This window comes from Phyllostomus hastatus, unplaced genomic scaffold (genome assembly GCF_019186645.2).
Source record: "Phyllostomus hastatus isolate PE091 unplaced genomic scaffold, TTU_PhHast_1.1 phas_contig_254, whole genome shotgun sequence".
Taxonomy (NCBI): Eukaryota; Metazoa; Chordata; class Mammalia; order Chiroptera; family Phyllostomidae; genus Phyllostomus; species Phyllostomus hastatus.
The window spans coordinates 4471368-4484474 of NW_025333810.1; the positions used below are offsets into that span (position 1 = coordinate 4471368).

The 13107-nt window shown below is 37.9% G+C and overlaps 1 protein-coding gene across 2 annotated transcripts in view; it reads right to left on the bottom strand.

Annotated features, from left to right (window-relative positions):
• Positions 1 to 13107, bottom strand: part of FBXL17 (F-box and leucine rich repeat protein 17) — a 470512-nt gene that overhangs the window by 21946 nt on the left and 435459 nt on the right. For both annotated transcript variants that reach the window (XM_045837972.1, XM_045837971.1), the window contains one exon: positions 787 to 929. In XM_045837972.1, the coding sequence (XP_045693928.1) occupies positions 787 to 929 (143 nt within the window). The remainder of the gene's footprint in view (positions 1 to 786; positions 930 to 13107) is intronic.

Below are 13107 nucleotides of genomic sequence, written 5' to 3' on the forward strand. Positions count from 1 at the left end.
GAGATGCCCCGAGGATGTGCCACAACCAATGGACATGAACTCCCAAGACTGGGGGCAAGATCTGGGATGAGTGGCCTTGAGCCAGTGCGTGGTCTTTCTGAGATTCTATGTTCTCCTCTTCACAGTTTAAATAACTATTTCTGACATTTGGTACAGGGAAAATATCTTTAAAGGTCCCCATACTAAATGTGGCCTAATTTCCCAGACTTGGGCTCATGTCTCTGGGCCAGCTCCACAGACCTGCAGTGTGACCTCTGGGACCGTTTCTCATCCTATGTTAAGAGTGGCATGTTAAATGTGGAAAGATGCAAATTCCCACATAACATGCCCACACTGACCAGAATACATAGATGTTGAACACTGAAATTGCAAACTTCAAGTCAAGAAAAAACAACCTGGCACTTTCTTTCCACCTTACTGTTGCAAGAAACTTGGAACCCAGAACAGAATTTCACTGGTAGTCTCTGCACACTGCAGTGTGACATGAAAACATAAATTTTGGTTCATGGATTTTATGGGTAGGAGTTGACTGTAAGTATGATTGCTTTTTCTTTCTGCCTAAGCACAAAATTCATTTTTAAATGGAGAAATACAAATATAATCTCAGAAGAGTTTAGAGAATCAGGTGTCTTACAATGTACAGCTGTTAATAGTACATGTGTGCATGTGCATCTATATACCTACATACACATATATGCATACATACATATATATAGAAAGAGAATATGATACCAAGCTGTTAACCACACTGATCTGTAGAAAACAAACTTGAAAGGTAGCTCTTACTTTATCGCATCTCATCAGCCCCAAATATCTGAGAGACTTGCTGCTCTGTGCAATCAGGGTGGCTCCTTGATCTGTAATTTCCTTACACCATCCAACATCCACAGTCTCTATTGTCATGCTGTACCGCCCGATGGCTATCAGTGCTGCAAGAAGGGACAGGGAGAAAGAAGGCAAGGATTAACGTTAGTAGTGTAAGGGATCTCTGCCTTATTATGACTATTTCTCCCATTTCCTCACTAAATTTGTTCCTGGAATGTGATGTGTAAATAACTGCTTTATTTACACATCAATTAAATTTAAAATGCTTTAGGAGAGCTTGCCCTATGACCAACCCTTTCACAAGGTGAATAATCACCCCACAATTTCCCTTTCATTGAAACACAACCTCACAACCTTTTATCAGTTTTCCTTTTTGCAAGGTTACCTGTACTTTCAAACATTCGTATCTGCAGACGGAATGAATTAAAATGAATTACACATAAAATGTTACAGAAAACCCCAAGTAGTAACTAAACTTTACTCATGACAACTTTAATAATTTTTAAAAGAAAAACCCACATAAACACCATTTTGAGGTGTGTTATACTGCACATGAATTTCTTCATCAATTGGCATAAAATTTTCCATCTGTTTCTCATCTGTAAAATGTAAGAATATATAATATTTTTCACATTAGTCCTTCATGGGACTGTTAGGAATTAAGAGTACATTATACATACAGTTAAATTTAATTGGTGCCACGTTAGAGTGCAGTAAAGGGAATGTATTTACTATGGTGAATTTCTTCATTGTATCAGCACCTTCCTTCTATTAACATACAAAATGAAACCTGTTATCTGAAAACTATGAAAGCATCTCTTCCTGTCTGTTTAGCACTGAAGCACCACCAATGTGCAGACATGTATCCCATAATCTTGGATGTGCACTACCCACCACTCATCATAACCCATCCCCCTGTCAGAGTGACCAATCAGTGAATGTGGTGAATGTGCCTCATTGCTATGGACTTCTGATTTGACAGATATGCATGCCTCTACATTTGTGGAGCAGAAAAACAGATTTCAGTAACTCCATCCAGAATATGTTTACAGTGCATTGGTATGTAAGTGAAAACCCTGAAAACAATGCAACAAATATTAAAAAGGAAGGAGAAATTGTTTGCTAATTATTTCCTCATTTTAAGATAGGATGAAATGATTGACTAGATTGGTATGCGCAGGGTGAATTGCTCATGTAAATAAATGTTAACTCTTACAGCTCACAGAAAAGTACACTTGGCAAAATCACTTCGTTAATTACCTCAGATTTTTTCAAACTAGAAAACTCATTCTCATTCATTCAAGTATCAAAGACAGATATTTCAAGCCTAGAAAAACCATAATCACGATCCTACTATTTTCCAATGAAAATGGTATAAAGGAAGAAAAGAATTTTTTTTCCTGTAAGTTCTTCATGTCACTAATTGAAAATGCTCTCATCTTTGCCCATGCTATTTCGGTATTTAGTTTTCCCAGAAGGCAAGGCAGGGCAAGGGAGGAATCCATCAAAGGTTTGCTGAAGGGTCTGAATGACATTTTCGTGCAGTGGAAGTACCCCAGGTTAAGCTCATTGGAGTCCCTGACCTAAGAAAATTGCTGCCATCTCTGGTGCTGCCATAACTTTCATTGGTTATGATGTCCTGAGGATCTCCTATGATGAATAGAGTAGCAGATACATAAAAGAAATTCTTTTCAGTACAAAGTGCTCAAATTGTGATTTCAAAAGACCACAAAGCACAAGTTGCAGGGTGGCCCCAGGTCAGTAGATTGTGCACTTTTATTGAGGTTTGAGGCTAGAACATGAAAGCTCAGTATTAGCTAGAAAAAGGTAAACAAAATAATCTGAGTTTTCAAAGGCTGCTTTATAATCAAATGAAGAGTGAACCGCTATTTATTCTAGTTACCAAAATCACTGGTGTCCAGTATTTTCATTCTGTCCAAATTAAAATAAACAGTAAATAAGACACCTGAAGATAAATCAGGCATTCTATTTATTAAAGTAAGAAATATTATTGCTTAACTCATTCATTTATTCAATAAACACCTAACAAGCACTCACTCTACAGTGTTCTCCAGTATTTATTGACTATCCAAGCACTAGGCACTGGGCTAAGGAATTTAGGTGCATTGTCTCATGTAATCCTCACAGCAATGTTATGAACTCTTATTGTTATTTCCATATTAAAGATCAGGAAACTGAATCACAGAAATATTGAGTAACTTTCCCAGTATAACAAGACAGTAAGTGGGGGAATGGATAATAAGCTGACAGCTGGCTCTCAGCCCTGAATGCATATCAGACCTACCAAATCAGAATCATGGGGCCAGGCACCCTGCAACTCTAATTCTCTGCACTGCCAGCGCGTGGAACTGTGGTGTGTATGACACAGGGGGCCATGCTGGGTGCGGGAGACAGAATGATTTCAGAGCTCAGAGGATAGATGAGAGGGTGTGGGGGTGGAAGGGTTGGGTAGAAATGAGAAACAAGTGAGTAGACAGTCACACTGCTCATATCTCTTCCTGTGCCTAACTCCTCTCACTTTCCACATCTCAGGTGAAAGGTCAGCTTCTCAAAACAGATCACCCTATCACTTATTACTGCTACTGGAAATGTTATTTATTTATTTATTTACTTACTTATTTTGTGGCCCACCTCCCCCATTACAATGATAGCTCCTATTCACTGCTGTATGTCCAGCATTTAGTATGTGCCTAGTACAGAGGTGTTTCTTGAAAATATTAATTGAACATATCAGTGGCTTTAATACGTTTAGATCAATCGTAGAGGCATGCCCAGGAGGCCTTGGAGCCCCTCACTCTTTAGGTGAGGAGAGGTATAATGGGAGCTCTCATGAAGGGCTAAACTATGTCTGGAGGATTCTCCAGAAAAACAAAGGAATAAGGGCAAGTGTGTAGGTCTAAGGAAAAGCATGTGTCAGAGTAGAGAGATGTGAAAGAACAGGGGAGCTGCAGGTCTTTCTATGTGCCAGAAATAAAAACAAGTGCAAGGAAGTGGAAAGATTTATTCCAGCAATATTTATTCATGGTTAACAGCACTGGGGCACACCTAGGAGATACAAAGAGTAGCAAAGAAAAATCCTCCATGTCATGAAGATTATCTTCTAATGGGTAAAATAGATTTGAAACAAACAAAGTATATATAACTCTAAATTGTAGCAAGTGCTCTGAATGAAATGGACTGATTGCTGTAAAAATAACATGTAGATGGGGGGTATTGAGGAAAAGTGTTTCTGATGAGGTTATTTTTACATATCCATTTTGGAGGTAAAAACCTGAGGTTAAATACCTCACCAAGGTCCCATCCCTAATCAGCGGCAGAGCCAGGGTGCACACTCAGACAGTTAGTTTGGTTTGGAAGCCGATGCTCATCCTACCAACAGCAGCAGCACCCAGGGTGGGAGAGGAGACTATGTATGGTGAGGAAGTATTTCCCTTTACCACAGTTCTGGAGTGAAACATTACAGCTTATAAGCAGCCAAGTAGTTACTTGATAATTGTAAGATTCTGATAGAATCTTTAAATTCTAAAATGCATACTGAGTAATTTTACCTCTCTGTGACTATATCCTATCTTTGGATATTTTTTCATTGTTCTTCATGAGCTAGCTGTGAAATGTGTAGTGCAGTTTCAAATTCTCTTGTGGCCATACAGTGCAGGAGATGTCTGACCTCAGGATGACATTTAACATTTCTGAGTCTCAGCTTCATCACCTGGACAGTAGGGATGTTGACTCCATGTCCTGCCCACTTCATAGTGTTGGTGTGAGGTTCAAATGAGATAATACATGTAAGGGGCTTTGCACTACATAATGTCATGATTTATTTGATATTGCCCCAAAGCATTCTACAGAGTGCAGTTGATATTAAATGAAAAAACTTGAAAGAGTTTTGAAAAACAAAAAGCTCTGGGCAAATGAGAGCATTATGTAAGTACTCAGTCATTATGTCACTGCTAGAGTTCTTGAACTGCCTACTTTCCATCAGTGTTCACTGAACCTGCAGACTGAATGTGGGATGATAGGGCTGTAAATGTGTATGTGATTACTACCTTCATTAGAGGCTGTTGACACATTGCAATGATATTTATTAAGCATTGAAAAGGGATAAATTATGCAAGACTACTTCCTAATCCCCATGCAATTTTAATAAACTTTTTATGTGCTAAGTTCAACTAGTAAAGTTAAATTTTAAAAAGTTACACAAATTAAAAGCTGTGATTCAGTAACTTATATGATGATCAAGAAAGGACCTAGATGAACCCACTACAAGGCATTTCCATAGTTATGGGGAGTGACTGAAAGACACGAGCACAGGTACACTTAGTTTTGACTAAGAAATCCCATCTAGGAATCTACCCCAAAAATACACTTCTATTTAAACAAAATCTCATATATACAAGTTTGTTCATTGAAGCATTGATTGTACTTGCAAAATACTAGAAACAGCCTTAATGCCCATAATAGGAGAGTGGTTAAATAAACTATGCTCCATTCTCACAGCTAAACACTAAGCAGCTAAAAAAAAAAAAGGGGTTAGGTCACTAGGAACTTCCAAATCATTCAGTGAAGAAAGCAAAGTGCAAAAGAGCTTACTTATATGGTGTGCCACCACTGTATAAAAGGGAATACAATAAAAAACCATGAATCTGCTCATTTGTGAAAAAGGAATACAGGAAAGATAAACCAGAAAATACAGAGAACATTTCACTATAGGGGTTGGTGGGGAAACAGAAGAAAGAAAAGAGCACAAAATGCAGAGATGAAAGGTGAGGAAGGACAGGCATTTCTTGAAATATCTCTTTGGCTACAGCTTTTACCCTCCGAACCACAGGAATGCTTTACATACCTCCCAAAATAAAGAGAACTAAAGCCAGCTAGAATGTGCGGGCACCTGAAGTGGAATATGACAAACAAATAAATCCTAATTGTATTACAAATGAACAGCATGAACCTGCCAAATAATGTAACCACACTGAAAGGGATGGGAATTAAGTTGCTTTGGAAAACATAATTTTGACTAGATATTATAAAGTGAAAAACCAAAAAGAACTGTCAGCAAATGCTGTACTCTAGTTAGTGAATCTATTTCCCACAGGGGTATGAGTAAGCAGTTTAGTAACTACTTTATGTGTAATCTAGGATTGTAAATACTGAGAGCCAGTCTTTCACAGAAATAAGTTACAAATAAGAAAAGAGAAGCTTGTAAGGAATCTTGTGGTATGGAACTGAAATCAGAGGTACTTAAATGTTTTAATATGCACACACACATAACAGATATGGAAATAATCAATAAATATGATGTACATGCATGCATGGCTTAGTATACATACTTATATTCCTAGCTTTTTCTGCTTAGAGGGACTAGAGCAATGACACCCCACAAGCAATGATTTACTAGCACCCAGATCTTGGTTTCAAAACATTCTCCAATAAAGATCAGGGCTCCTTAGAGGAATTGTTGATTCCAGGTCTGGTGCAGAAAAAAATACAAGATGAGTCTGGAAAATCTTGTGATCTCAGGAAAAAAGTGCTAAAAAGGAAGGAGGGTATGTTAAAAGGCCACTGGATCCAATTGGAAGAGCTGCCAATGGCCACATCTGGAACAACTGAGTATAAAATAATGATAGTACTGTATTATAATTCAAAAAATTAAAAAAGCATCTATAAATCCACACTGATATAAATGATCAAATAAATAAATAGCCAAGCAATAGCAGCTCTTCCTTACAGAAGAATTCCAATTAAATATGTAAGAAATGAGCCCTGGCTGGTGTAGCTCAGTGGACTGAGTGTGGGCTGTGAACCAAACAGTCACTGATTCGATTCCCAGTCAGGGCAAAGGCCTGGGTTGTGGGCCAGGTCCCCAGAGGGGGCCACATGTTTCTCTCTCTCTCCCTCCTGTCCCCTCTCTCTAAAAAAAATAAATTAATTAAAAATATGGAATGAGGGAAATAAAATCATCAGGCAAAAATCACAGTAATAACTGTTACAAGCAAGATCTACCAATGGATGCTAAATCTGTTGGTGAAAGTTTGAGGAAAAACAGAATATGGGCAGAGTGCTAAAGATATTTAACAGTTTTCAAAAATCCTACCTTTATAGTGGAGAGACCCAGAAGACACCACGTTACCAAATGACCAAGGTTAACATTAGCAGTAACAACACATATATGCCAAAATGAATACTTTCAATTTACTCATAAGAACACATCACACAAACCTAAACTGAGAAACATATAAAATAAGTCACCAGTACTCATCAAAAGGGTCAAAGTGATGGAACATAAAAAGAGAATGAGGAAGTGTGACAGACTGAAGGAGTCTACAGAGACATGACAACTAAACATAAAGTACTGTAGTATCCGGGACTGGATCCTGGGGAGGACAAGGAAATTAGAGAAAAAGCTAGTGAAATTCAAGCAAGATTTATAGTTAGTTAATCTTATTGTTTCAATGTTAATTCCCTAGTTTGATAATCATTCTATGGTTATGTAAGTTGCAACACTAGAGGTTGTTGACTATATCACTATTATTTTTTTTAATCCTCACCAGAGGATATGTTTTTATTGCTCTTATAGAGAGAGGAAGGGAGAAAGGAGGAGTGGAGAAGAGGGAAAGGGAGACGAGAGGAGTGGGGCGAGGAACATCAATGTGAGAGAGAAACATCAATCCATTGATCGGCTGCCTCCTGTACACGCTCTGACCAGGGATCAAATCCGCAACTTAGGTATGTGCCCTAACTGGGAATCAAACCTGCAAACATTTGGTGTATGGGACTGCACTCCAACCAACTGAGCCACCAGCCAGGGCTAAAATTATTTCAAAACAAAGAGAATGAAACATAGATAAGCTAATAACAGATAGTGGATGAAATAAGTACAGGACTAAAATTTTATAAGTGAAAGCAGGTATTATTTTTACACTGAAAGATCTGATATACATATATATATGTATATATATACATATATACATATATGTATATATATACATATATACATATATACACATATATATATTTATATATTTAAATAAATGTTAGGACTAAAGATACATTTTTCCCTCATAGGAAGATTAGTCATACGAGTGCATTAACAAGTGACCTACATGTGTCATTTTGTCCTTTCCAGTTCTATCTTTCGCTATGGATCTATGTACCCATGATAAAATCAGAAGAAATGCCCTAGTGCTTGAAAGAACTAGGGTTAAAATTTAACAGGAGGATTAACATCGTTCATGTAATACTTGGATAAAAGCCACTTGCAAAGAAATTTCTTGGCACGAATACAAAGAGACAAATATGAAAAGTGCTCTTCTTTGTGGAAATCACAGAAGCTCCAAAAACAAAGAACTGACACTTTCAGAGACATTTGTTGTTGTGTGATGGTCCCTGCGAGTCCTCCTCCACCCCACAGGGACTACAGCAGAGGTTCCTGGCCCTAGTAGTTCAGGAGAATCACAGGTGCCTAGCTGCCCGAGTCCCACCTCCAGAGTCTGATCTGGAGAAGCCATGAAAGCTCCTGTGATCCTGCTGTGCAGCCAGGGCCAAGAACCACTGGCACGGAATAACCTACAACTCGGGCAAAGTCAGTCAACTAAAAACAAAAGAAGTCATTTTTTAAGGACATAATTAGCTCATGTGTTCTGATACTATAAAACAGCTCTGCCTCTCAAACACTAGTGACTTTTTGTATATAACCCAATATTTTTTAATCTCTTTATTTCTAATTTATATCCCTTCCTTTTGTTTTTATACAGTATTATATTTCTCCTATTATTATGTGGTAAACTCAACAGTGATTCCACTCTGTAATATTTTTCCAGGTTGTTCCTTTTTATAAACACTTTTTTTAGTTCATTGCATTTATTTATGTTTCTAATGTAGTACTTATTAGAGTTTGTTTCACATCAGAACTATTTATCAACATGCCTGTCTTGCTACTAGACTGTAAAGTCTTTAAAGCAGCAAATATGAAGAATGCTTTCCTAGGAACCCTCAATCTCTGAAAATCAAGTGCCACTCAAGTTTGTACAGTTTTCATGGATTTTTTGGAAGTATAACATACATGCAAAAGTTTACACAAATCCCGAAGGTACTACTTGATGAATTTTGATGAAACCAGCACAGCTGTGTTCCAGTTGGTATCCAGACCAGAAACAGGGCAGAACCAGCACTCACAAGGCCCTCTCATCCTCCACTTGAGTCACCCCCACTGGAGTCACTACTATTCCCCTGAAAGGGTGACCACTGTGCTGACACACAGGTTAGTATTCTTATTTTTGAAATGAAGTTTTTAGACACTATGTGTAATGCTGCTATGAACATTGACATACATGTCTTTGTATGGATATATGTTTGCATTTCACTTGGGTTAATACTTAAGAGTGGGATTTCCGGGTTGTATGGTTTAAGTGTATGTTCAACTTCTTAAGAAACTGCCAAATGTTTTTCAAAGTGGCTATACCTACATTTTACATCCCTACCAGCTATGTATAAAGATTCCAGCGTGTCCACATCCTTGCCAATACTCGGTACTATCTGTCTCTTTGATTAACCCCATTCTAGTGCATGTACAATGGTACCTCATTGTGGATTTTAATTTTCATTTCCCTAATGATTAATGATATTGAGCATATTTTAATGGTGTCATAGGTTACTTGTAAATCATAGCTCACTGACTACAGATAGCTATTAAGTTAAACTGATGAAGCCCTGGCTGGAGTGGCTCAGTTGGTTGGGTGTTGTCTTGCAAATGAAAAGGTCAGGAGTTCAATTCCTGGTCAGAGCACATGCTGGGGTTGTGGGTTTGGTCCTCAGTCTGGGAGTGTGCAAGAGGTAACAGATGGATGTTTCTTTCTCACATAAGTGTTTCTCTCCCTCTCTTTCTCTCTCCCTTTCTCTCTCTGGAATCAATATAAGAAAACAAATAAAAATTAAACTTATGAAGAAGAAAAGGAACATAGGTAATTTTTCTATTATTAGACCATATAGCAAAGAACAGCTTTCTAGACAACAGATAATTTTTCATGTAATTTAAAGGAAAGTACCAATAAAATAAACAGCATATCCCTTGAAGACACAAAAAGTGTTAAAGTTTCTTAAAATAAGAAAGTAAATTCAAGACAAAAAACAGAAAAAACATTCCAAACTGCTCATTTACATGTGAAAATTTCAGACTATGGAGTATGCTGTATTTGGGAATTCTAAATTTCTGAAAATCAAGTGAAAAATAAACATAATAAGCAAAAATTATCCAACAATGGTGGCTAACATTACAGTGAAGCTTTGGGTTGTGCAGGAATGTTCAAGATGCTGCACGCAAGGGCATTCGTTCCACACACTCAGCTTACTGCATGCAAGTACTGACTCACAACGGGAGCAAGCTGGCCGTGGCCCTTGACCTTTAGGAAGGATGCTCTTCTGCCCTATACATATCCTGAAACGGAAATGTATGCATTATTTATAGGCTTCATCTGCTTTCCTTTCTAGGACATAAACAAGTTGGTGGAAAAGTAAGAGTTCAAGTGAAGGAATTTTTAAAAAGTTCTTTTAATGTACCATGAGCAAAGATAAGTATTTTCCTTCCTTTGTCCCTTCCTAATTATTTTCATTTTAATAGTGAAAAGACAAATCTGATTGGGTAAGTAGAAACTCTTTCTGACTTCCGAAAATGTAGTGAACAAGGGATGTAACTAGAACTAACCTTGGTTTAACAGGAATTTGATCCTCTGCTCTGGTTTCAGTGGTGCTGTGTTTGGTGGTAATCAGCCCTATGAGTGGGATGGTTCCCCTGTCAGTCCCCTCATTAAATTTTAGAATGCAAGATAAGGAAGAAAAAGCCTTACTACTCTAACATCAGCAGAGAACCTTAATCCCTGGTTCGATGATTCCTTTTCATTATAGTCTGCATAAATACATACGAGCATTGTATATTACTTACCTAAGAATTCGCTATCCTTTTCAAAACCCTGACATTAAATTTCCTCACTTTATGAGAAGTGACTTCTGGGCTTAAATATGTTGGTCCATGGACATGGAAAAGAACATTAGGGTCTTTGCCATATATCTGCTTTCCCACCTTTCTGAACTGCATTTTCCAGACCACCACAGAGACAAAGCATGTTTCCAGCAGGCACCAGGTATAAGCACCCGTCCAACCCAGTGTCCAGCAGAGTAGGATGCAATTTCAGCGACTTCCACTTAAGACATCGACATTGGTGACAACCTATGATGCTGTCAGACTGCCCGGTAACACTGTAAAAGTATCTCCATATTGAAAGGGAAAGAAACCGCAGGAAGAGGAAAAAAACATGTGGATGTCAGCAGAGTGAATATATTATCTCTAATTTCTTTCAACAAATACTAATTGAGTACCTATGAACCAGGGAATGTTAGGAGTTGGGAATAAAAAGATCTAATCCCCGCCTTCATGGAGTTTAGGTTACAAATACAAATACAAATAAATAATTAGAATATATCATTTTTTGGATGGTAATAATGATTTGGAGAAAAATAAAGCAGGAACCAGGGATGAGATTCCTGTCATTTTAATTAGGGTGGGCAGGAAAGGCTTGATAGAGAAAGTGGCATTTGAACAATGATCTATAGGGGCAGGGGAGCAAGTCATGTAGGTTTGTAAGGAAAAGACATTCTGTGCAGCGAAAACCTAGTGCCAAGACTATGAGGTAGGATGGTTGCTGGCTTGTTCTAGAAGGAGCAAAGGAGCAAGAGAATGATAAGCGAATTTGAGAGTGTGAAAATTAATAGGAAAGGGAATGGACAAAATAATGCTATAAGCCAAGTGAATGACAATGGGTTTCACTCTAAACCACAGGTGGCAAACGTAAGGCCCTCGGGCTGAATCTGGCCCTCCATCTTATTTCTACTTGGTGGCAGTGCCGAGCTCCTGGCCCCTAGTTAAGGAATAGTCACATTTATACAGTCCTAAAATTACATTTGGCCCTTTCAAGGCAACTGCGAGGCTGATGTGACCCCTACTGAGAACGAGTTTGACACCCTTGCTCTAAATGAAATGGGAATCCACTGGAGATTTGCAGGCAGACGTGTGATACAACCTGATTTAAATTGTCAACGTACTTCTCGGCTTCTGGGCTGAGAATAAACTGGAAGGGGCAAGAACAAAAGCAGGGACACTGATAAGCAGTCCACTGCAATTATCTGGATAACAAGTACAAGGCTTGGTCCTAGGCTTCATTATAAGGAAGGAGAGAAGGAGTAGAACTATGAACAGGTTTTCAAAACAGGAACAACAATATTTGCTAGGAGACCAGATGTAGCTTGAGAGAAAGAGAAGAATCAAGGATGACAAGAGAAAAAGAAATATTTTTTTGGCACTTAGCTTTGAAAGAAATTTCCTACATGAGATTTTCCATAGAGGCTCTTGTACCCTTGCATGTCTCAGTGTCCTTGTACTGGCAGGAATATATTAGTTTCTTCTACTGGACATAAATTCCACTGAGTGGGGGCAAAGACCACTTTCATTCATCTTTATATTATCATTTTCTAGCACTGGGCCTTTACTTGTTATTATTCAATATGTGTTCACTTAAACACATGTATCTTAGGTACCACAATTATAAGTACTTAGGGAAAAATGGTCATAAAGGGTTTTGTTTGTGTTCTCTAGAATTCACATTCATTCTTTTATTCTAAACATATTTACTGAGTAAGCTACATTGTGTCAATCACTGTGATGACTCTAGGTTATCTTTGGAGAGATTATAGGGAATATATATTTTTCTTATATGTTGTGTATTAAGAAATTCAACACTAGGCATGCTTAACTTCTACAAAGGATTAAAAATAAGTTTTCAGAAAGGTGCTGTGGGACAGATCACTCAATTTCACCTGAGTGATGTGAAGAACTCGACATTTCCTACAGTGGGGTTTCTCTTTAATCCCATGCTCCTCAAGACTAACACACATTTGCTGGTGCCAAAATTCAATACCTAAAGTCATGTGAAATCATGTGAAAAAAGGCATAAAGCTATTTGCAAACTAAAATTACATGCAGAAAGTTGAGCTGTTTTTCCTCCCTAACTGTAACCAGAGCAGTTGTAAGTCAGGGGTTGTTGTCGGGAGCCTGGATTAGTTTAGACTCTGGTGATAATTTTTGCTTATGGGACTTTCTGCCCACATGCAAAAGGAAAATGAAAGAAGGGCAAAGGAAATAAAAACATTAAAATGAAAGTATTTGTATTTGAGATTTTAAAGTTTAGTGGATAACTAGATTAAAATTTAGACAAC